The sequence below is a fragment of the Ochotona curzoniae genome, unplaced genomic scaffold, assembly GCF_017591425.1.
Source record: "Ochotona curzoniae isolate NIBS_2020 unplaced genomic scaffold, NIBS_Ocur_1.0 contig_1014, whole genome shotgun sequence".
Classification (NCBI taxonomy): Eukaryota; Metazoa; Chordata; class Mammalia; order Lagomorpha; family Ochotonidae; genus Ochotona; species Ochotona curzoniae.
The window spans coordinates 37,802,680-37,825,901 of record NW_024464920.1 but is presented as its reverse complement, the minus strand read 5'-3'; the positions used below and the strand labels follow the sequence as shown (position 1 = coordinate 37,825,901).

The window sequence follows — 23,222 nt, the reverse complement described above, 5'->3', positions numbered from 1 at the left end:
AATTTTACTGACATCCTCAGTGAAATGATGTTAACTTTAAGTGGTCATTTGTAATGATTTGTTTTGATGCCAACAACATAATTTTTAAACAAAGAATGCTCCACAATTTGCTTTCTAAATCATCACTTCTGAAAACAGCTTCTCTTAATCTGATTTCCTCCTCTAAATGGAAGCCTCAATACAGTTCAACTTTTTATATTCAACCATTTTGTTCTGAATAATACAGGCAAACAACTGAAAATAATTGTTGTTGAATACTTTGTTCTTGATACATCCATGTATTATTGTCACTTTGTATTCATTTCTTACTTGCCTGGCATTTAAGGAGTGCTATTTTGTTGTGACTATAAATATTATCCAAAATTTCTCTCCAAAGTGAAACCTACCGCCCTCTGTGAGTTTGAAATTTATCAGGTACTCTTTTTTTTTCTGTCTAGTTTGTGGTACCTTAAAATATGTTGATGTTTTCAGTCTACGCTTTAGGAAATGTTTCTGTATTAAGCATTATTCTGTATTAGGTGTTTTCATTATTGTTCCTTTATTGATAGGTTTACTTACACAATTTAAATCTTTATTTTTTTCTTGAGCTCATTCTTTGACTTCCAAAAAAACACTTTGTGTTTTTTATATTTAGGTTTCCAAACACCTTAATATTTTTTTATATTTTATTTTTCCTTCCTCAGAATATTTCCTAATTCATTTGTGTATTTATCATCTTCTATCAATCTTTGTTTCTTTAAGCATCACTATGCCCTGTTGATACTCAAAACCAGAACTGCAAGAGAAACCATTATTTCTTACCATGTCATCAGCATTACTGAACTGCTCATAATTAAATGGCATTGGAGGAAATAGTGTCTCTTCAGAGATGAGGGGATAGAAACCTTCACAAGAAAAGCAACTAGTTGTTCCCTCTTTCTAATATTGACATATGTGACAGCCAATTTCATTATTCAGAAAAATCACTCAAGAATCAGAGTGAAGAATTTTGATTCATTGAGGTAAAAGAAATAGTGAGGAAATTCTGGTTATTGACTTAGACTTATTTCTCTGGTTATATATTTTAAATACTTTTGCACTATTATATAAGAAACACCACCACTCGTTTTCAATTTTTTTCAAATATTTGTTTACTGTTATTTGAAAGATGAAAAAGAGAAGGAGAGGGAGATCTCTCAAATTCTGATTTGTTCCACAAATGCCCACTACAGCTAGGGTTGGACCAATCCAAAGCCAAGAGCCGGCACACACTCAGGATCTCATACATTGGTGGAAGGAACACAAGCACTTGGATAATTCTCTCTGCTTTCACAGGCACATTAGCAGACAGCTGAAGAAGTGAAAGAACCTATTCCTCTCCCCTTTTAAGGGATAAAGAGAGAAGCACTTCATAATGATAAAAGGTTTAATCTTTCAGGAAGATGTAAGCACACATACACCTAACAAAAGCGCTCAAATTCATGTTTAGCAATGCTGGCATTTGGTGCAGGGTTTAATATACTGCAGCCCATATCCAAATGCCAAGATTCAAAATCCCCCTCTGCTTATGATCCAGCACCTTGGAGAGCAGCAAGTGACGGCTGAGGACATGGGCTCCTGACACCAACAGGCTTGGATGGAGTTACTGAATCCTGCCTTCTGCCTAGCCAAATGGTGGTTGTCACAAGATTTTGGGAAACAAGCCAACAGATGAAAAACGTATGGCTGTCTCTGTCTCTGCATTTGATAGATGAAAGTAAACAGATAACTAAATTATTTAAGAGTGGGAACTAACTGTGCGCAGTTACAGCAATAATGACCATCATAAAATTAGATTTTGCACTAAAAATTATTAAGCATGAAGAAAATCACTTCATAACAAGGAATCTGGTCTTGAATAACTATTCTTTTAAAAAAATATTTGTTTTTATTAGAAAGGCAGATTTCAGAGAGAAAGAGAGACAGAAAGATCTTTTGTCTGTTGGTTCATTCCGTAAGTAACCGCAGTGGCTGGAGCTGAACTAATCTGAAGCTAGAAACCAGATACTTCTCCCGGATCTCCCATGTGGGTGTCAGGTACCAAGGCTTTGGGCCGTCCTCGACTGCTTTCCCAGGGCACAAGCAGGGAGATGGATGGAATGGACAAGGATTTTAGACACTGAGCCATCACTCCAGCACAAACAAGTGTTCTTACATGTAACACAAGCATCCCTAGTGTTGGCTTAATCAATAGTATTGCAATATCTGCCCCCACTTTGCTTAATATAGTGTGCATACTATTTGTCAATATTTTTATAATAATTGTTAGTTTTAATGTATTATTAACACAAAAACACAGAATGTAGAAATTGAACACATTTTTAAAACTATGTTCTTTTTAAAACCAGTGTAACTGATTACTAGCATTTGAAAGTTGCATTATCTTCTTTATTTTTTAAGAAATTGTTTTAGCTTTTTAAAGATTTATTTTATTTTTATTGGAAAGTCAGATATACAGAGAGGAAAAGAAACAGAGAGGAAGATCTTTCATGTAATGATTCACTCCCCAAGCAACCGCAATGGCTGGAGCAGAGCCGATTTGAAGCCAGGAGACCAGAGCCTCCTTGGGGTCTCCCACACAGTTGCAGGGTCCCAATGCCTTGGACCATCTTGCACTGCTTTCCCAGGCCATAAGCAGGGAGCTGGATGGGAAGCGGGGTCACTGGGACATGAACTGGCACCCATATGCGATCCTGAAGAGAACACAAGAACACAAGAAGAGAACTTTAGCCAGTAGGCTATCGTGCTGGGCTTTATTTATTTGTTTGTTTGTTATGTCTTGGTAATACCATTAACCATTCCTGGCAGTGGGATCATTATCACATTCACAATGTTTCACATGTAATTTAAGACTTGTATTTTTCTCCTTGAGTTGCTCCCTCTTTGACTTTTTCCTTATTACTACGTTGAAATCTAAGTTGTTAGTTATTACAACAAATAAAACTAGCTCCTATACCCATTGTGTTGCTTAGGTAATAAATGACTTCAGATGTAAGATAAATGCAAAAATTCAAAACATGTGAAATACATAAATTATATGTTAGGATAAAGCGTTTGAAACATAGGTAACAGATTAAGACTAATTAAAATGTAGAACCACAATTATAACGATTGAGACCAAGACTCCTAGAGAATGGTACGGAGGATGCATCCAATTTAGGAAAACAGAAGACTGTGTGGTCTTACAAATGTGATGGGCAGACTTTGGGGTATATCCATTCTGGCGATTTCTAGGTTGATTTGTGAGTGTTATTTTCACATAGTTATTTTCACATAAGTTTCTGAGTAGGCATTTTCCAATGCCTTAAAGTTAAGAAATTCTTTTCATGCTGGTGTTATTAATTTTTATTTTCTACAGATGTGACAAGACACGAGAAAAATGAACAATCAATCAAAGGAAATAGAGTTCATCCTACTGGGGCTGACAGATGACCCTGTGCTCCAGATTGTGGTTTTCCTGTTCCTGTTTTTCAATTACGTCTTGAGCCTGACGGGGAACTTAGCCATCATCCTCCTCACCCTGCTGCATCCCCACCTCAAGACCCCCATGTATTTCTTCCTCCGCAATTTCTCCTTCCTAGAAATTTCCTTTACCACAGTCTGCATTCCACGGTTCCTGATCAGCATTCTGACTGGAGACAAAACAATTTCCTACAATAATTGTGCAACTCAATTGTTCTTCTTCTTTTTAATAGGAAGTACAGAGTTTTACCTCCTGGCTGCCATGTCCTATGACCGCTATGTTGCCATCTGTAAACCACTGCATTACCCACTCATCATGAACAGCAAAGTGTGCTACCAACTTGTCCTCAGCTGCTGGGTCACTGGATTCCTTATCATCTTTCCTCCTTCAGTGCTGGTACTCCAGCTAGATTTCTGTGCTTCCAAAACCATTGATCACTTCCTATGTGACACCTCTCCCATCCTGCAACTCTCATGCACAGACACACGTGTCATAGAACTGATGGCTTTTGTCTTAGCTATTGTGACACTTGTCATCACACTGCTGTTAGTGGTCCTCTCCTACACATTCATCATCAAAACCATCCTCAAATTTCCTTCTGCTCAACAAAGGACAAAGGCTTTTTCCACCTGTTCCTCACACATGGTGGTCATCTCTATTACTTATGGGAGCTGTATCTTTATGTACTTGAAGACATCAGCAAAGGAAAGGGTAACTTTAACTAAAGGTGTAGCTGTGCTTAATACTTCCATTGCGCCTTTACTGAGCCCCTTCATTTATACTCTAAGGAACCAGCAGGTGAAAGCAGCTTTTAGGGATATTCTTCAAAAATTCTGTAATGTTCAAAACAATGAAACAAAATTTGTATATAAATAATGTGCTGTTGGACTATGACCCTTGAAGTTAGACAGTCTTCAACTGCAGTAATTCACAGGTATGCCTGTCTTCCCCTGGAGTATTTACATGGCATCTGCACCCCTCTGCATCCTTTCTGATCAGATCTTCAACATACTCTAGTAAATAGTTTTCTTCAATCTGGAAGATTAAATTCTATCCTTTCTTAGGATTGTAAAACTTTTATTTGAATTGCAGAGTTACACAGAGCAAAGGAGAAAGAGATGAAGTGATTTCCTGTATGCTGAATTATTCTCAAGTGGTTTCAGTGGTCAGGGCTCAGCTGATTCAAAGCAGGATCCAGGAGCTTGCATTGCATCCCCTATGTGGGTACAGGGGCCCAAGGACTTGAGCCATCTTCCTCTGCTTTCCCACACTTATTAACAGGGAGCTGGATCAGAAGTGGAACAGCCAGGACACAAAATGGCACTAATATGGGATTGCTACACCACAGTCATAGGCACAGTCTACTGCACCTTGGTATTGGCCCTGAAATTCTGCTCTTTTTTAAAATATTTATTCATTTGCTTATTTAAAAGGAGAATGTCACAATGGCTGACATGGAGGGAGGCAGAGAGCTAGAGAGAGGAAGACTGAGAAAGAGCTCTTCCATTTGTTGATTCAATCAGTAAATGTCTGTCACAGCCAGACTGGTCAGGTTGAAGCCAGGATAACCAACTAGCCCTCCTACACATGGCATGAGGACCCAAGAACTTGAATCATTACCTGCACATCATTACGAATATTGATCAAAATTATAGTCAGGACTTGAGAGCCTTCTGATAAGGCATGTAGGCATCATGAGTAATGGCTTACCTCAGAGCCACAACACCCATCGTTAAATGCTATCTTTATGTACAAGTATCACTCCTTATAAATAATAGTTATATATCCTCAATGTGCTGCACAAGTGAACCTTGATATATATATATATATGTGTGTGTGTGTGTGTGTGTGTGTGTGTACATATACTTTTTAAATGATTCAAATATGTTTTTTTTTCAAATTCACTCTTTTAAATTTTGTATTTTATAGTACAATTATGTAGGGTCTGGGATTCCCCCCAACTTCTCACCCACTGATTTTCCCCATACTGTTACAATAGTATAGCCCTTCATAACAAATTATAATTCCATCAGTCTGCTACAAAAGTGTGCCCTGACATTGCTGGTACAGACAATGTCAGACAGTCCAGCATCCCATTTTCTAGATATGTCCAACAGTTTCATTGAGAATCCATCTTTGATGTGGAAGTAGGGATGCATATTGCATTATATTGTCATATCTGGATATGGTAGTCTCTATTATCCCATCACTATACATTTCCTTAAATGAGAAGTCAGGAAATAAGGTCAACAACAGATATGAAGTTAAAACAAAAAACAAAATGAAAAAAAAATACAGCAACATAGAGTCGAAAAAATTTGTCACTGAATAACCAACACATAAGTAATAAAAAGAAAACACAAAAGCCTAGTTTGCATTATGGTTTCCTTATATTATTAGAGACAGCATATACAGTATTTGTCCTTTTGAGATTCTGTCATATAGAGAAAATTTGAAAATATCTGTAGATACAGGCACAGGAGAAATTTATATTATATTATATTATATTATATTATATTATATTATATTATATTATATTATATTATATTATATTATATTATATTATATTATATTATATTATATTATTTAACAAAATACTCAAAAGCAATGAACCAAAGTATTAATAACTAGTCACTGGTTAAAATTTATCCTGTGAATTCCTAAAGCTCCAATAAAAGAAAACGCTACTTTTTTTTTTTTGGCTTTGGAATTCTAAGAGGAAATTTCTGTGCAGCTGAAAACCTGTATCTATAGAGAGAGAGAATGAGGGAGTCATTTCTAATGGTGTCATCTGTGTATGTGTTTATTACAATGACTAGGATTCCAGGAAACCTGGACTGCTAAAACAAATGGGGAGGGCTGGTAAGGAAGAAAGGTTTGAAAAATGAAAGGCAAAACAAAGTGTTAGAATATTTCCCTGCAGGGTAAGAAGATGACTTAAGGGACTATTTAGAAAGTAAGTAATTGGAACCTAAGACATAGCTTCATGCCTACCAAGACAGAAACGAAGCAGATAGTAAATGTCCACAATGCAGCACCCTAAAACAGTTTCTTGTTGACTTTTTGTTCATTTTGATTATTTGAAAACAAATCTGGTTTTTTGGAGAACATATTTTTTTCATTATTTTCTATGTGCCCCCAAACTTCTATGAAACACTCTCATAAAACACTCCATGAAAATCATTTAATGTACATGTGGATAATTCATAATGGCCCTGGATAAGAAAATATGAAGATGTTTATTGTGCTGTAAAACATTTTGAAATTTGGGGGCTGGTGCTGTGGCTGAGCATGTAAAGCTGCCACCTGTCATGTTGGCAACTCATATAGATGGTCGGTGGTTTGTGTCCTGGCTGCTCTACTTCTGATGTAATTCCCACCTAATGCCTTGGGAGACACAGTTTTAAAAAATAAAAGCAGGTCCTGGCACAGTTACCTAGTGGCTAAAGTCCTCGTCTTACACTCCCCAGGATCCCATGTGGTTTCTGGTTCTAGTTCTGGAGGCCCTGCTTCCCATCCAGCTCCCTGCTTATGGCCTGGGAAATCAGTCAAGGATGGCCAAAGCCTTGGAACCCTGCACCTGTGTGGGAGACCTGGGGGAAGCTCCTGTCTCCTGGCTTAAGATTGGTTCAGCTCTACCCATTGTGGCCAGTTGGGGAGTGAATCAGCAGACAGAGGATCTTCTCTTTCTCTCTTCCTCTGACTTTCCAATAAAATTAAATAAATCTTTAAAAAATAAAAGCAAAATTAAAAAGCAGCTGAAGTGTTTGAATCTGTGCCATCCATGTGGGATACCCAGTTTGAGTTCCTGGCCCCTGGCTTTAGACTCGTCCAGCTCTGGCCATTGTGGTCATCTGGAGAGTTAGCCAGCAGTTGAAAGAGCTCTCTTTTTCTACCTCTTTCTATGTAACTCTTACTTTTAAATGAATTACTTTTTAAAACAATTTTTGAAATTCATACATATAAATATGTGTTGGGAGTAAAAAACACGGGCGCAGTGGCTCCACTTGCTAATCCTCCCCCTGCAGTGCCGGCTTGGTCTCAGGTGCTCTACTTACCATTCAGCTCCCTGTTTATGGACTAGGAAGGCAGGGAAGGATGGCCCAAAGCCTTGGAACCTTACATCCACATGGGAGACCAGGAAGAAGCTCCCAGCTCCTAGCTTTGGATTGGCACAGCTCCAGCTATTATGGCCACTTGGGGGCATAAAGCAGCAGATGGAAGATCTCTCTGTTTCTCCTCTCTGTAAATCTGCCTTTCCAATAAAAATGGATGAATCTTTAAGAAAATGTGAATTATCTCAATTCCTCCATGCCGTTATCTCCACAATCAGAAAGTTTAATAACATCTCTAACGTATTTCTCTTAACTATCTCTATCTCTGTTGCTTGTATTTACATCTCTATGCCAAACTTCAACAATATCCGTGAGTGTTTAAAGTAACAGTACTCTGATTTACCACCCTGACAGTTCATAGTGAAAATCATTCCCAAAAGTGATCTCCCTGAGGAGTTAATATTAAATTTTATATCTTCAATATATTTTCAATGACTTCTATAATTGGAGATGTCAAGATTATAATCCCAGGAAAAATGTAATGCATAATTAGCAGAGTACATTTTGACTGTTTCCCAGAAAAAAATTAACTCAGAAATATCAGCAATGATAACTTGGTGCATCACAAAAACATAAAATGTTTTAGGCTAAGGATATAGCAAGCATGCTGGTTTGATTATTATGTATTATACACATGTGTGAACATCACACTGTTTTTCCTATGTATGTATACTTATAGTGTTAATTATAAACAGGAGCAAGCATTTGGTCTAGTGGTTGGAATGCACATGTTTTACATCAGAGTGCCTGGGTTTGATTCTCAGCTCTGGGTGCCAGGAGCTTCTTCTGGCTCTCTCATTGAGTACAGAAGCCCAAGGACTTGGGCCATCCTCCACTGCCCTTCCAGACCATTATTAGAGAGTTGTATCAGAAGTGGAGCAGCTGGGACTAGAACCAGTGTCCATATGGGGTGCTGGCATCACAGGCAAGGACTACCATACTTCTGTTATTGAGAGGTGAATAAGGAGAGGGAAAAAGGGAGAGCAAGGGAGGGAGAGAAGAAAAGAGAGAGGAAGGGAGGATGAGGGGGTGAAGAGAGGGAAAGGAGGAAGAGAGAGGGAGGGAGAGAAGGAGAGAGGGGGTCAGAGAGGGAGAGAGCTCAACGCATACCTTAAAAAGTTCAGTTAATCAACGAATTACAGAAGTCAGTAACAATTACACCAGGAGTATTTTATTGTTCACGGTTTCTGGAAATAGATATGCTAAAGGATAAATTGGTTAAAATATGGAGACTAGTTGGTAGACCTTTGGTACAGCAGGTAAAAACAACGCTGGAGAGGCCTGTATACTCATTTCAGAGGACACGGGTTTGAGTCCCGGCTCTGTCTCTGGTTCCAGCACAAACTGCGATGCATCAGGTGGTGGCTCGCGTATCTGGGTCCATGTCACATTTGTGTGAGGTCTGGGTTGATTTCTGGAACCCTCGTTTCAGCGTGGCCTAACCTTTGCTGTTGTCAGCATTTGGAAACTGAACCAGAGGACGAAAGATTTCTCTAAAACTGTCTCTGTCTCACAGTCTTTGAAATAAAAATGGAAAAAAAAAATTTAAAGCAAAAGATAACCACATCCTGTATCGGAGCGCTTAGGTTCAAATTCCAATTCCAGTTCCCAATTCTTTCTTCCTGCTAATGCAAGCTGTGGGAGACAGCAGAGTTGTCCTATGTAAAATGGGAAGCCTGGATTGGGTTCTCAGCTTTTGTCTTCAGCCTGATTCAGACCTTGACATTGCTTGCTAGGCAAGCAACAGGAAACAAGCTCATTATGGTCTGTCAGTGCATGATTCAGCCTATATATATCTCTATTTTCCAAATAATAATTGAAAAATAATAAATAGATAATAATAGGATAACTCATGAGGTAGAAAGACATCATCGAAATATTTTTTTCTTTCATTTTTATGGTAAGGTTGTAATTGGGATGATATTCTTACAACGTTTTTCTTGTTAAACTAAAAATTTTTTGTATAATATCCTGGAAGACATCTTTTACCTGTTGGTTCCTTAGAGTATAGATGAAGGGGTTCAATAAAGGAGCAACTGAAGTATACAGCAAAGCAATTCCTTTGGAGACAGACACTCTTTCTCTTGCTGAGGGTTTAATATACATAAAGATACAGCTAGCATATGTCATGGAGACAACAATCATATGGGAAGCACACGTGGAAAAAGCTTTTCTTCTTTGCTGGGCAGAAGGAAATTTCAGAATAGTCTTGATGATGCAAGCATAAGAGATAATCACCAATGCCAACGTGACCAGGAGCGTCACAACAGCTAAGATGAAAGACATCAACTCTAGCACATGTGTGTCTGTGCAAGATATCTGCAGAATAGGGGAAGTTTCACACATAAAGTGATCAATTATTTTAGAAGCACAGAAATCTAGCTGGAGTCCCAGGACTAAAGGAGGGAAGATGATAAGGAATCCAGTGACCCAGCAGCTGAGGACAAGTTGGTAGCACACTTTGCTGTTCATGATGAGTGGGTAATGCAGTGGTTTACAGATGGCAACATAGCGGTCATAGGACATGGCAGCCAGGAGGTAAAACTCTGTGACTCCCAATAAAAGAATGAAAAACAATTGAGCTACACAACTGTTATAAGAGATGGTTTTGTCTTTAGTCACAATGGTTATCAAGAATCTTGGAATGCACACAGTTGTAAATATGACCTCTAGGAAGGAGAAATTGCGGAGGAAGAAATACATGGGGGTCTTGAGACGAAGATCTAGCAGAGTGAGGACGATAATGACTAAGTTCCCCGTCAGGCTCAAGACGTAGTTGAGAAACAGAAACAGAAAGACAGCAATTTGCAGTTGTGGGTTGTCTGTCAGTCCTGCAAGGATGAACTGTATCTCCATGGACTGATTCTTCATTTTTTTTTCCTCTGAGCCTTGCCAAAGTTGCGTCGGAAAAAAAGGAGCAACATCAGAATACACTCATATAAACATGCGTAGGCTCATATGTTCCTATCAATTGTAGACAACTTCAAATGTTCACATTGTACAAATTATGAAAATATACCCACAGGTTTCAATTATTTTTGCACCAAAGTAATCTTCTAATTCCATCTTCCTATTATGATTGTTAAATAACACCATAGATGCTAGTAGTTACATGTCCTAATCCAGAAAAATATATCTTTTCAAACAATCTTTTTTTGGAAAAATATTCTTTTAGAATTACTTCTTATAGCTTAAGGCTGTATGACATAGAAGTATGCACCACAGATGAACACAAAATCATGTTTAATAACCTAGTACTTCTCATTTTGGCATTCCTCAAATTTTGTCTCCAGAATCTGAATTATAGATACAATTGGAACATATTGATTTTTTGCTATCACTTCTAAATGGATATTGATCTCCATGTATAATTTAAATCGAATCATGGTCATTACTTAAGATTTACTTTCCTGTTATTTTGATCCAAACTAGACAAACTGTGGTAAATTGATTTCATGATGATCATCAGGGTGATATTTCAAAATTAACATTTGTGATCATATCACAACTCTTGAGCTTTTCAGTGACAAAACATATATCAGTTTCTAATGGTAAAACTGTTTCAGCTTCAACGACCAGTATAAGCTTAACTTCCCATCTTCAGCATTCACATCCCATATGGTCATTGGTTCATATTCTGGCTGCTCAACTTATCCAGTTTTCTGCTTGTAACCTTGGATACATGGAAGGGTGTCCCAAGTCCTTGGGCCCCAGCAGTGGTATGGGAGACCCAGAAGAAGCTTCTTACTCCTGGCTTCAGAATGGCAAGCTCTGGTCGTTGCAGCCATTTGGGGAGTGTATTAGCAGATGGAAGACCTTTGTCTCTGTCTCTCCTGCTCTCTCTCTAAAATCTGCCTTTCAAATAAAAGTAAATACACCTTTCTGAGAACAAGTTAGGTTCAATAGATTCTGGAATTTCCTCTGCACTGAGATTACACCAGTATTATCATCCGTGTTCTCGATTCTCTTTTCTGTATTAAAATGGCAGTGACTTACCACCATATGAGGCAAATGAGACAAAATAAACCTGAAAAATAAGAAATCTCATATTCCAGTAAGAACAGTATGTGTTCTACTCAATTCACCCTTTTGAAATGTATTTTCATATGCTTCTATAATTTTGGCATTTTTTTTTTGCTTTCTCTATATTTTTAAAGCTATTGAATATCTCAATAAAAATGTTATCTCCTGTATTTCTTTCTGCAGATAACAATTTTATTTAGTTCCATGTATACTATGCCCATAATATGAACTATAGCATTTCATTTAAAAGTGCATCTTTTAAAAGTGCATTATTCACACACTTTTAAAAGAGATGTTTAGTGCTCTCTTTCTTCAGTATTTTGCATTTCTTTTATTTATATTGCTATCCTTCTCAAAGCCCACTTTCTGAACTGACTTGGAAGAAAATAACATTTATATATTATATACACAATATTATCTTTGAATCAGATATTAGTGAATTCTTTAAAATGATGACTTAGTCTGTGTAGGTACCAGATACTGTACAATCAAAAATTTGTATTTTATATTACATTTCTGATGTACATACACATTTCTGATACATCTACACATACCTTTGTGATACATATCTATAGATATATGCACACATATATGCATCTGACATAATATCTAAAACTTTGAGTCTTCCTCTACATCTGATTTGAAAAATCTTCTAGGAGTTAGCCAATTTCTATACATGACTCTAATACATTGTTCTAGAAAAATTCTCTCAAATTATAAATAAAAGTTACTGGCCAGTTGTGTTTTTTGTTTTTTGCATCACTTCACCTAGGATACCACCTAATTCATAAGTCAAATCACAGAATATAAATTCCGATGTCACAGAATGTGAATAGATTTCACATCTATTAATACATAATCGTAAACTAAATTAGGATTTAAGGGGATTAAAAAATATGAATTTTGTGCTTAAATGTAAACCCTCCCCTCAAACTGGATTAAGAGTACATGCATTTCAGTTTCTGAATTTGAAATTAAGCTAAAATTATAATTAATATACCTTCTCTAGGCTATCCTTTCCCTTGGTGTACATGCAAGAGTTACATACTAACAACAGATGGCCACTTTACTCACTTTTCTGACTCTGTTTTGTTCTCCAGTAGAGAGCTCTATTCCCACTGATTTCTCTTTGGAGGGGCAGCATGCACACACTGTGGCTCTGTAAAGAATTTCCACATTCCCACAAAGTCAGGCTCACTGTGAAATTTGACATTCAGATGTTAATTATTTTAATGGTGATCTACCTTTCAGACTAGATGAGTTAAAACTGTGAAATTTGCAGACAGTTGAGATTCCTATTACTCAAAACTTCACTTTTGCTCCTTAAAATAAGAGAAATGTAACTTAAAACTTAAAAACCAGAAAGTCATCTGCTCAAAGCAAATGCTTTTCAAGAAAAAGATACTACACAGCCAACTACATACTTATAATATGCTGCAACCTTACCACTTTCTATTTAGTATAGACTCAAGGGAATCTATTGAAATAAAACTCTTCTATAGGAATCAGTGTCAAGAAACTGCTAATTATTTGTCCCCCACCCACCCCCCACAATAGCCACCCCAGTAGTCTACTTTAAGGAAAAGTTCAAGAGAATATACCCCTGAGGTTCATCAAAGGTGATTTAGGAAAGTCGCAAGCCAGCTAGCAGCAATGTCACCAGCCTGTTCTCTCTCTGGGAACAGTGAAAATCCCAAGTTGATTTATATACGCAGTGTAATGAATACTGGTACACATATACATGTGTGCTTCTTAAGAACACCGAGCTAAGTAGCAGTAGCAGTTATCACACTGCTTCTGAGTTAAATCGTTATTTGGTTTGTCTACTGTAAAACATTTACATTATTTTAATGTCTTACTAGTATAAATGATTTGCTAGTAAAGTGTTTCCCAGTAAGCAATCATGCTAAAAAGTTGACAAATGACATGAAAAGGCATTAGTCAAAGGATGAGATACAAATGGCCAACAGACACATGAAAAAATGTGCAGGATTACTGGCCATCAGGAAGATGCAAATTAAAAAAAAAAACACACACACACAAGGAGGTTTCACCTCATCCCAGTTAAAATAGCCATCCTCTAAAAATAAAAATAATAAGAAATATAAATCTCACTGAGGATGTAGGGTAAAAACTAAATCTGTTGGTGAGAATGCAAGCTAGTATAGATGTTCTGCAAGACAAGAGAGCAATCCCTCAAATATCTGAAAATAGATCTACAATATGAGCTAGCCATACTACCCTGAGAATTTACCCAAATAGAGTAAAATCAGCATGTGAACCAGTTACTTGTACACTCATGTTTATTGCAGCTCAACAGTTAAAACACAAAACCAACTCAGAAACACCTCTACTGATAATGGGCAAAGAACGTGTGGTGTATCTGCATCATGGAATACTACTCAGCCACAAGAAGAACAAGATCTTGTCTTTTGCAACAAAATGGTACAAGTGAAAGCCTTGATACTTAGTAAAATAAGCCAGTTTGAAAAAGACAACCAGCATATGTTTTTCTCTGAAATGGGGTAATTAATATAGAATACAAAAGATATATAGGAATTAAAGAGACATCTTGTAATGTGACCTGTTTTTAGCTCTGGTTTACACACCTGTGCAACTGCAATCTACCGTTTACTTGCTGACTATTATGGTCAGTTATGTATAATGTCTGTAACTTTAGAGTGGCTTGGAATGATATGTTTGTAAACATTTTAAATCAAAGAAAGAAAAGAGGGATAGAGAATTGAGGGAAGGAGAGAGGAAAAGAGGGAAGTGCTGTTATATTAGAATGTACCTATCTGTCCTGGCACCGTAGCTTAGTGACTAAAGTCCTCGCCTTGAACGTACAGGGATCCCATGTGGGCACAGTTCTAGTCCCAGAAGCCCACTTCCCATCCAGCTACCTGCCTGTGGCCTGGGAAAGTAATTGAGGACAGCCCAAAGCCTTGGGACACAGCACCTGCATGAGAGACATGGAAGAGGCTCCTGGGTCCTGGCTTCGGATTGGCTCAGCTCCAGCCATTGTGGTCACTTGGGGAGTGAATCAGTGGAAGAATGATCTTCCTCTTTGTCTCTCCTCCTGTCTGCATATCTGAATTTGCAATAAAAATAAATAAATTTAAAACAAGAATGTACCTGTAAAATACATGAAATCTGTTCTCTATTATTAAAAATCAAAAAGAAAAATGTTCCTCACATTTTTATTTTTTGTTATGTGTGATTACCTAGAAGTAGAATTACTTTGCAAAAGAATGAGTATTTTCCACACTGAATTAAACACATTATATTTCTCAGCATTACCATTTTTTAAAATGTGTATTAATTTTATAATTGTATTTCTATTTTGTTTACCTATTTTTTACTTTATTATTTGTATAAAGCATAATCATGTCATGTTTATAATTTATTTCAGAGCACAATATTTTACACACTACCCTCCCTTCATCCCACACTCCATCCTTGCTCCTCATTCTTTTTCACAGTTTTTCTTTTAATTTTGACAATGGCACACTTCAGATTTTTCTTATATTCATAGGGTTGACCCTTCACTAAAAAAGATTTTCAACAAATAATAGGTAGAAAAATTCGTTCATTAAGAGTTTAAACGAGGACTATAAATAATGACCAAATCCCAAAACGACACATTAACTCACATGCATCATGTTATTTTTACACCCTATATATTATTTACCAAAAGTCAGGGATAATTTCTTATACCCGCCTTTCAGGGACTAGCTTATTTCTCCAAGAATGACAGTTTCCAGTTACATTTATATTGTTGCAAACAGGGTTCATTGTTATTTCTGGCTGAGTACTATTCTACTATGTATATATACTACAATTTATTTACCCAGTCATCAGTTAATGCACATCTGGGTTGATTCTATTTCTTAGTTATTGTGAGTTGAGCTGCTACACACCTGGAGACAGGTCTTTCATATACTGATTTCATCGTCTTTGAGAGGCATGGCTGGGTCACATCGTAGATTTATTTTCGGATTCAGAAGAAATGGCCATCCTGCCTTCCAGAATGGCTGAACTAGTTAGTATTCCCACCAACTGTGTGTTAGGGTGCCACTTCCATGCATCCCCATCAGGATGTGTTATTTTTTTCATTTTTGCATGATAGCCTTTCTAACTATGGTAAGATAAAACTTATTTGTGCTTTTATGTGTATTTCTCTGATGGTCAGTGATCCTAAAAATTAATTCATGTGTTGTTCGGACATTTGTATATCATCCTTTGTAAAATACATGCTCATTGTCCTAGCTCATTTCTTGACAGGAGTGCTCATTTTGCTGCTGAGTTTCCTGAGTTCCTTATATTCTGTTCATTAATCCTTAATCAGATATGTACTTTGTGAATATTTTCTCCTATTCTATTCATTACTTTGTGTGTTCCCTTTGCTGCATGGAAACGTCTTGCTTGATGTAATCCCATGAGTCTATTTTTTCCCTTTATTGCCTATACTTACGGATCTCACCCAAGAAGTCTTTGCGATGTCTTGTAATGTTCCATGTATGTTTTCCTCTAGCAGCTCAATGATTTCCTGTCTTGTCCTTCATTGTGAGTTGATTTTTGTATAGTATTTAAGGTAGTGGTCTTGTTTTGGGTTTTTTTAATTTTTATTTTAGATGATGTTTTCGTGATTGATTCAGGGTGGAAAGGAACAAGGGTTCGAGAAATGTGGGTGTGATCATTGTTTCCAAGATTTCCATTTCTTTTTCCTGTATCTGGGGGGAGGTGGGAAGCAATGAGAAAAAAACCACACCTACCCTCCCAACCACCCCAGTACCCAGAGACAGGAAACAGCCACCCAATATTAATCCAACCTTTCACAGTCAGAAAATAAGTACAGAACTGTGTCTTTGGATTCAGTGCCCATCAAGCAAAACACAACATTGAACAGTTCTTAACACACTCAAAACAGAAAACCACCAAAACCCAAAGTTATTAAGAAAATAATGAGTATGCTAACATACAGGCAATATAGAAAGAGGTAAAGTGGGTATCAACAATCCAAAATTCAAGATGGGAGTTTGCATTGTGATGAGACAGTTTAAGCCACTGCTAACCATTGCTTGCCATCCTGTCACCCCCACATCACAGTGATGTTTTAATCTCTGGCCGTTCTGCTCTCAATCCAGATTCCAATTAATGCACCTCAGAAAGCAGAGGAATGTGACCTAAGTGCTTGCTCCCTGCCATCCAAACAGGAGAGCTGGATGGAGTTCCTGGCTCTTGGCTCAGGCTTGGATCAGCATTGTCCACTTTGGTCAACAGGACCTAAACTAGTATGTGATGGATCTCTCTTTCTCTCTCTCTCCCTCCCTCCCATACACACACACATATATATCTATATCTCTCTCTTTCACTCTTCCTTTCTCTGTCACTCTGCCTTTAAAAATAAATAAACATTATTTTTTTAAAAAATTCAAAATGTTAGGGAGGAATGAAATAATTAAAAAGAGATCCAGAAATTGTGCATATTTATGGGTACCACATTTACAGAGGAGGACAGACAGAGAGAAAGATCTTCCATCCACTGGTTCACTCCCCAAGCAGCCACAATGGCTGGAGCTGAGCTGATCCAAAGCCAGGAGCCAGGAGCTTCTTCCATGTGTCCCACATGGGTGCAAGGTCCCAAAGTTTTGGACCATCCTCAATTGCTTTCCCAGACCACAAGTGGAAAGCTAGATGAGAAGTGGAGCAGCCGGGACATGAACTGGTGCGCATAGGGGATCCCAGCACATGCAACGCGAGGACTAGGCTACTGTGCCAGGCCCAAGATCATCTCTTTTTCTATACTCCACATATTAGTGATCAAATATCACAAATGTCATGTGATATTTACCTTTCTACACATTGTTGGTTTGCTTGGCTTATCACAATGACCTCTGGTTTCATCAATGTGGCTACAAGGGACAGAATGTCAACTTCTTATGACTATCATTGCATTGTGTGTGTGTATATATATATCATATAATAACTTTATATTATATAAATATATACTAATATAAATATCTAAATATGTTATATATAATTATAGATATATAATGTTCTTTATCCATTCATCAGTTGATGAACATGACGCTTGTTCTCATTTCTAGGCTGTGTTCAATAGTGCTACGTAAGCATGGGAGTGCAGATGTCTCTTTTTTTTTTTAAGATTTATTTTTATTATTTTCTTATTGGAAAGGCGAATATACAGAGAGGAGAAACAGAGAGGAAGATCTTCCGTCCGATGATTCACTCCCCAAGTGAGCGCAACGGTCGATGCTATGCCGATCCGAAGCCAGGAGCCTCTTCCCGGTCTCCCACGCAGGTGCAGGGTCCCAAAGCTTTGGGCCGTCCTCGACTGATTTCCCAGGCCACAGGCAGGGAGCTGGAAGGGAAGCAGGGCTGCCGGGATAGAACCGGCGCCCATATGGGATCCCGGGCGTGCAAGGTGAGGACCTTAACCACTTGTGCCACTGCGCCGGGCCCCAGATGTCTCTTAAATAGTATAATATTATTAGTGTTTTAAGAGACAAGTATGTGTACATGTGTAAATGTACAGAAAAAATCCAGTAGAATTTAGGATAAATGTTTAACACTGGTTAAAGGTGTGGAGGAAAGGAATCTTGGTTGGAAGACAAGGACCATTCCACATGGCATTACACGCTACAATGACAGATCCTTGCTTTTCATAAACCTAAGCACATTGCTGTTTATTTTTTTTTAATGGATGGCTGAAGTTTCAAGTACTTTTCTGATTTTAAATATAGTAAAATGTTTGTGTTGTCATCTCTGCTATATGGTGATGGAGATGTATAAACGATTAAGACATAGGAATGAGTCTTCATGAAAGGTCCACTGAGGAGTACTTCAGTCTTGGATTTAACCAACCCCAAAGGAACTGAGAACAAATGATCTCTGGAGTGCCACCCAAGTGCCAGGCGTATATTAGGAAAGTAAAACACAGCCAAAGGGATAGGAGTTGATGGTGTCTTCTGGTTGCTGGGCTGGCTTTAATCTCGCAGCACTGCTGGGCTTTGCAGAAAGGCATGCCATGGTATCACCACATCCCTGAGATGTATCCCTGCTGGAATCTTTCAGTCTCCACTCTCAGGAATTTAGACAGTGAATAGAGAAGGTAAAATAGTGTCCTATCCAATCTTTATTTCACACAGAAAAGCCTGAAATGTTTTACTTTCCTGTATCTTAAAGTAGGATTTCCTGGAACTTACTGTAAGACCTCTCTCAGGATTATAACAGTAGCTTCTTGAAGTTTGTGTCAAAACAACATTTAGGTTTAGTACAGAATGATAAAATGGATAAAATTTATTTTTACTTATGGTTGGGGAAATTTACATGCACCTGGCTTGCTTTTGCTCCATGTGAGGGATGTTACATAGAGACAAAAGTAAACAGGACACCTCCCTAACAGACATATATGGAATTATGTTTAACAAATACATTGTTGAAGAAAAACAAATACATTTTTGTCTTTCATTCAGTTTAATTTTGGGAATCAATTGCATCATTGTTATAGTATCACTTTAGCATATCTATGGTTGCTGAAAACCATGATTCTTTGTCTTTTTATCTTTCAGTTTGGCCAATGCATTAATAACAAAATATGTCTCCTCTCAAAGGAAAAAAGTGCTGACCATCACAAGAATAAAATAAAATGAAATGAAATAAGGAGAAGAAAAGTGCAGAATGAAAAATGCTTATCACCTGCTGAAATGTCAAATTCGTGCCAAGGAAAGAATGAAATACAACAATACCACTGATAACTTAGATCAAAGAGAGAACACTGGTTGCTAAGAAGGAGGGAACAGAGTAATTAAAAGTTACATAGACTGCGTTTTTGTTTTTGTTTTTGTTTTTTACAGAATGTTGGCTTATATGAGGTAAATCCCAAACAAGTTTTCCTTTTTCTGACTATTTGATCTTCAAGAAAGGAGACAATATGACATCATTAGGTAAAGTAACATCAAAAAAAACTTCTTTACATCTTCAGGCAGTAATAGTGTTTTATCCAAGCAAGGTTTTGATTAAATAATGAACATAAAATTAGGTACAAAAAAGAAGCCCATAAATAAAAAGGTAGTTCAAAATTGGTAGGAATTATATACTATTCTGATTTTCTAGTTTTAATTTACTTTATATGAGTGAAGCTGAGCATCCTTTCATCTGAGTAGTGTTTACAGACCTGTTTTATTATCCTGATGAAAATTTTACTTTTTCAACTCTTTATTTAATGAAGCATGAAGCCTTTGACTGTAAATTAAAAACATGGTATCTCAAAAAATAACGAATATACCATTAAGGGGGAAAACTATGGAAAATAAAATTTTAAATTATTTTTTCTAGTTAAATACACTTTTGAAATCAATGCATAGATGGATCTTTAAAAGTTGTTGGAAACTACATAATATGAAAAAAAGTGTGTATGATTGTATGCACCAAAATAAATTTAACTTTTAATTTCCATTCCATGAACATTGTAAAGTGACACCCCAAGTTATGATATCATAGAATTATTTTTATTGAACCCCGCTTGTTTGAAAATTGTTGTATCTGACTTCTGTTGTCTTTTCAACAATTTCAGAAATTTTCTCTTCTTTACAATTGAGATGACTTCTATACTACTATTTCTTTGATAGCAAAAACAAATGCATTTGTATTTAAAAGAAAACACGTTGAGCAAAAGTAATCATACTTATTAGGAAGCTCATGTATGATGCTGAAGTTATCAATATCCATCATTAAGGTTTATAAGTTTTTTTAATAAAATAAGAATTAAAACCAAAATTAAACCCGTAAACTCAGAGTTTTGGAAATGAAAAAGAATTTCTCTATAACGAAACTATTGACATATTTCAGAAACATTATTGTAATGTAAAAATCAATGATGATTCATGCTTATAGAAAATTGGATTATGTGTAGTTTTACGTAAAGTTACTAGTGAGTGAAATTTTAACACAAGTGTGAGTCTATTCACCTTTAACAGGAGAATGTGTACAACTTTTTGCTCTAATTGAATTGAGTGGATATTGAAAAAATTCTTCATGGGAAAAAGCCCATTGCTTCACCGGATCAGAGCTATCAATATCAATATTTAAATCTTCAAATCCTTTATATGCATTTATTCTTTTTGTTTTGTTTTTCACCAGTAGATTTTATTGAAAGAAAACCAGTATGCGAAATCACACAATAATTACAGAGTTTGTGCTCTTGGGCATATCAGACAGCCCAGAGCTTCAGGTTGTAATTTTTATCTTTTTATTTTTAACTTACATACTGAGTGTCACTGGAAACCTAACCATCATCATTCTCACCTTGATAGACTCACATTTAAAGACCCCTATGTATTTCTTCCTTCGGAATTTCTCCTTCTTAGAAATTACATTCACCAGCGTATCCATTCCCAGATTCTTGGGATCAATCGTGACCAAAGTCAAGACCATTTCCTATAACAATTGCTTGGCTCAGTTGTTTTTCTTCATCTGCATGGGTGTGTCTGAATTTTTCCTTCTCACTGCCATGTCTTATGATCGTTACGTTGCCATCTGCAAGCCTCTCCATTACACCACCATCATGAATAAGAAAATTTGCACCCTCCTTGTCTTCAGTTCGTGGCTGGGAGGATTTCTGACTATTTTCCCACCACTCATGCTTGTCCTCAAGTTAGATTTCTGTGCTTCCAATGTCATTGATCACTTCTCGTGTGACTATTTCCCAATTTTACAACTCTCATGCTCAGATACACGGCTTTTGGAGATGATTGGCTTTTACTTCGCCTTTGTCACTCTGCTGTTCACCCTGGCCTTAGTGACCCTGTCTTACGTACGCATCATTAGCACCATTCTGAGAATCCCATCTGCCACTCAGAGGAAGAAGGCTTTTTCCACCTGTTCCTCCCATATGATTGTCATCTCCATTTCTTACGGAAGCTGCATATTCATGTATGTGAAGCCTTCAGCAAAGGAAAGGGCATCACTGACCAAAGGAGTCGCCATTCTCAACACGTCAATCGCTCCTATGTTGAACCCTTTTATCTATACCCTGAGGAACCAGCAAGTGAAAGAAGCTTTCAAAAACTTTATTCATAAAGTCGTGTTCTATAGAAACAAATGAAACATAGAAATGAATATCATTGTGGAATTTTGGAAATAGACAAAATTTAAACCTCCACTCTCCTGTTAGGCATCTCACGGTTGCCTGTGACACTGAGCTCGTTGACTTCGGCTTTCTCGTGAACACAACAGTACCTATGCAGTGCCTGCTTTGAAAACTGTCCATAGATTCATGTAATCACTGATTTACCATTCTGAAAAGGAAACAGTGGCTATGAAATGCATAGCACTTTGTTGGTTGTTTTGGATAGCAAAAGCATCTTTTGTCATTATGGCTTAAAGAGTTAAACACGGTCTTAGAACACGTACTCAACAATTTCTTTTAAAACACTGTACTAACTAGATTATCCATTTGGTGTAGTTTTCATTTTTGAATTACTTATTTATTTAAAATACAGATGACAGATGAAAAGGAAGAGATGGAAACAGACAGATTTTTCTCTCCACAGGTTCATCCTTGAAATGGCCACAAGAGCTAGGGCTTGGGCCAGGCTGAAGCAAAGGAGAGGGAACTCCATCAGGGTCTTTCCATGGCTGCAGGGGCAGAAGCATGTGAGCCATCGCCTGCTTCCTTCAAAGGTGCACATGAGCCAGAAACTGAAAGCAGAAGGGAAGGTGGGACTTGAGCACAAATTACCAGGATATGGACCGGCTGAGTCACAATAGGCCATTTAACCTATTGTGCCACAATGCTGGTGCTTAATAAATATATTTTTCATGTGACTTATAGTATCTACTCATTTCTTCTTATTTAATATTTTTACTTAATTCTAGCTTATTTAGTACTCACAACAATCCTATGAGATAGACTTGTGTGCTTGGGAGCTAACCGTGTCCTGATGGATGAGCAAAAGGGACACAGAAGGGTCCCATGATTTTCAGACTTAAAGGATTGGATTCGAAAGCAGATTTTCTCACTATTTTGTAAGGAAACATTGGAAATGTCATTTGAACTTTATTTGACCAAGGAGATAAACTAAATCTTACCACTTAATAATACAAATAAACTAATGAAACAATCTTTCTTGAATGATAGTTCATCTCTTTAATTTTGGATGTTTCTTCAATACTAGTGAAAGTAAAAATGCTACTTGTCATTTTAACTTCACTTATTTATTTTTAGATTTATTTTATTTTTAGTTGGAAAGTGAGATATAAAGAGAGGAGGAGAAACAGAGAGGAAGATGTTCCCTTGGTGGATTCACTCCCTCAGTGACCCTGACTGTCGGAGCTAACTCAATCCAAAGCCAGCAGCCTCCTCTGTGTCCAGCCTGTGAGTGCAGGGACCCAAATCTCTGGGCCATCCTGGACTGCTTCCCCAGGCCAGATGCAGGGAGCTGGGCCCTGGTATATTAGCTTTGAAACAAAGGAATTTGTAAGGAATGAATATCATAAATAACACCTAGCCAGGTAGAAACAACATGATGCATTACAAAGGTTTCACGTGCAGTGTTAACAAACTTTAATCAAATTAA

General features: G+C 37.2%; 3 protein-coding genes across 3 annotated transcripts; 2 read left to right on the top strand and 1 right to left on the bottom strand.

The window, feature by feature from the left end:
• Positions 1 to 3,397: 3,397 nt before the first annotated feature.
• LOC121163287 (olfactory receptor 6C6-like) lies at positions 3,398 to 4,357 on the top strand. Its single transcript, XM_040990757.1, has one exon. It carries the CDS (start codon positions 3,398 to 3,400, stop codon positions 4,355 to 4,357), a length of 960 nt encoding a protein of 319 aa, XP_040846691.1.
• A 5,165-nt stretch (positions 4,358 to 9,522) lies between these two features.
• On the bottom strand, positions 9,523 to 10,470 carry LOC121161521 (olfactory receptor 6C6). The gene has a single exon (XM_040987956.1). The coding sequence runs from the start codon at positions 10,465 to 10,467 to the stop codon at positions 9,523 to 9,525; it is 945 nt and encodes a 314-aa protein (XP_040843890.1). The 5' UTR covers positions 10,468 to 10,470.
• Positions 10,471 to 20,809: 10,339 nt separating this feature from the next.
• On the top strand, positions 20,810 to 21,748 carry LOC121163282 (olfactory receptor 6C3-like). The gene has a single exon (XM_040990743.1). It carries the CDS (start codon positions 20,810 to 20,812, stop codon positions 21,746 to 21,748), a length of 939 nt encoding a protein of 312 aa, XP_040846677.1.
• The last annotated feature ends 1,474 nt before the right edge of the window (positions 21,749 to 23,222 follow it).

Bases quoted from the DNA above. Each gene is read 5' to 3' on its own strand.
- LOC121163287 (XM_040990757.1), top strand. From the start codon at position 3,398: ATGAACAATCAATCAAAGGAAATAGAGTTCATCCTACTGGGGCTGACA.
- LOC121161521 (XM_040987956.1), bottom strand. From the start codon at position 10,467: ATGAAGAATCAGTCCATGGAGATACAGTTCATCCTTGCAGGACTGACA.
- LOC121163282 (XM_040990743.1), top strand. From the start codon at position 20,810: ATGCGAAATCACACAATAATTACAGAGTTTGTGCTCTTGGGCATATCA.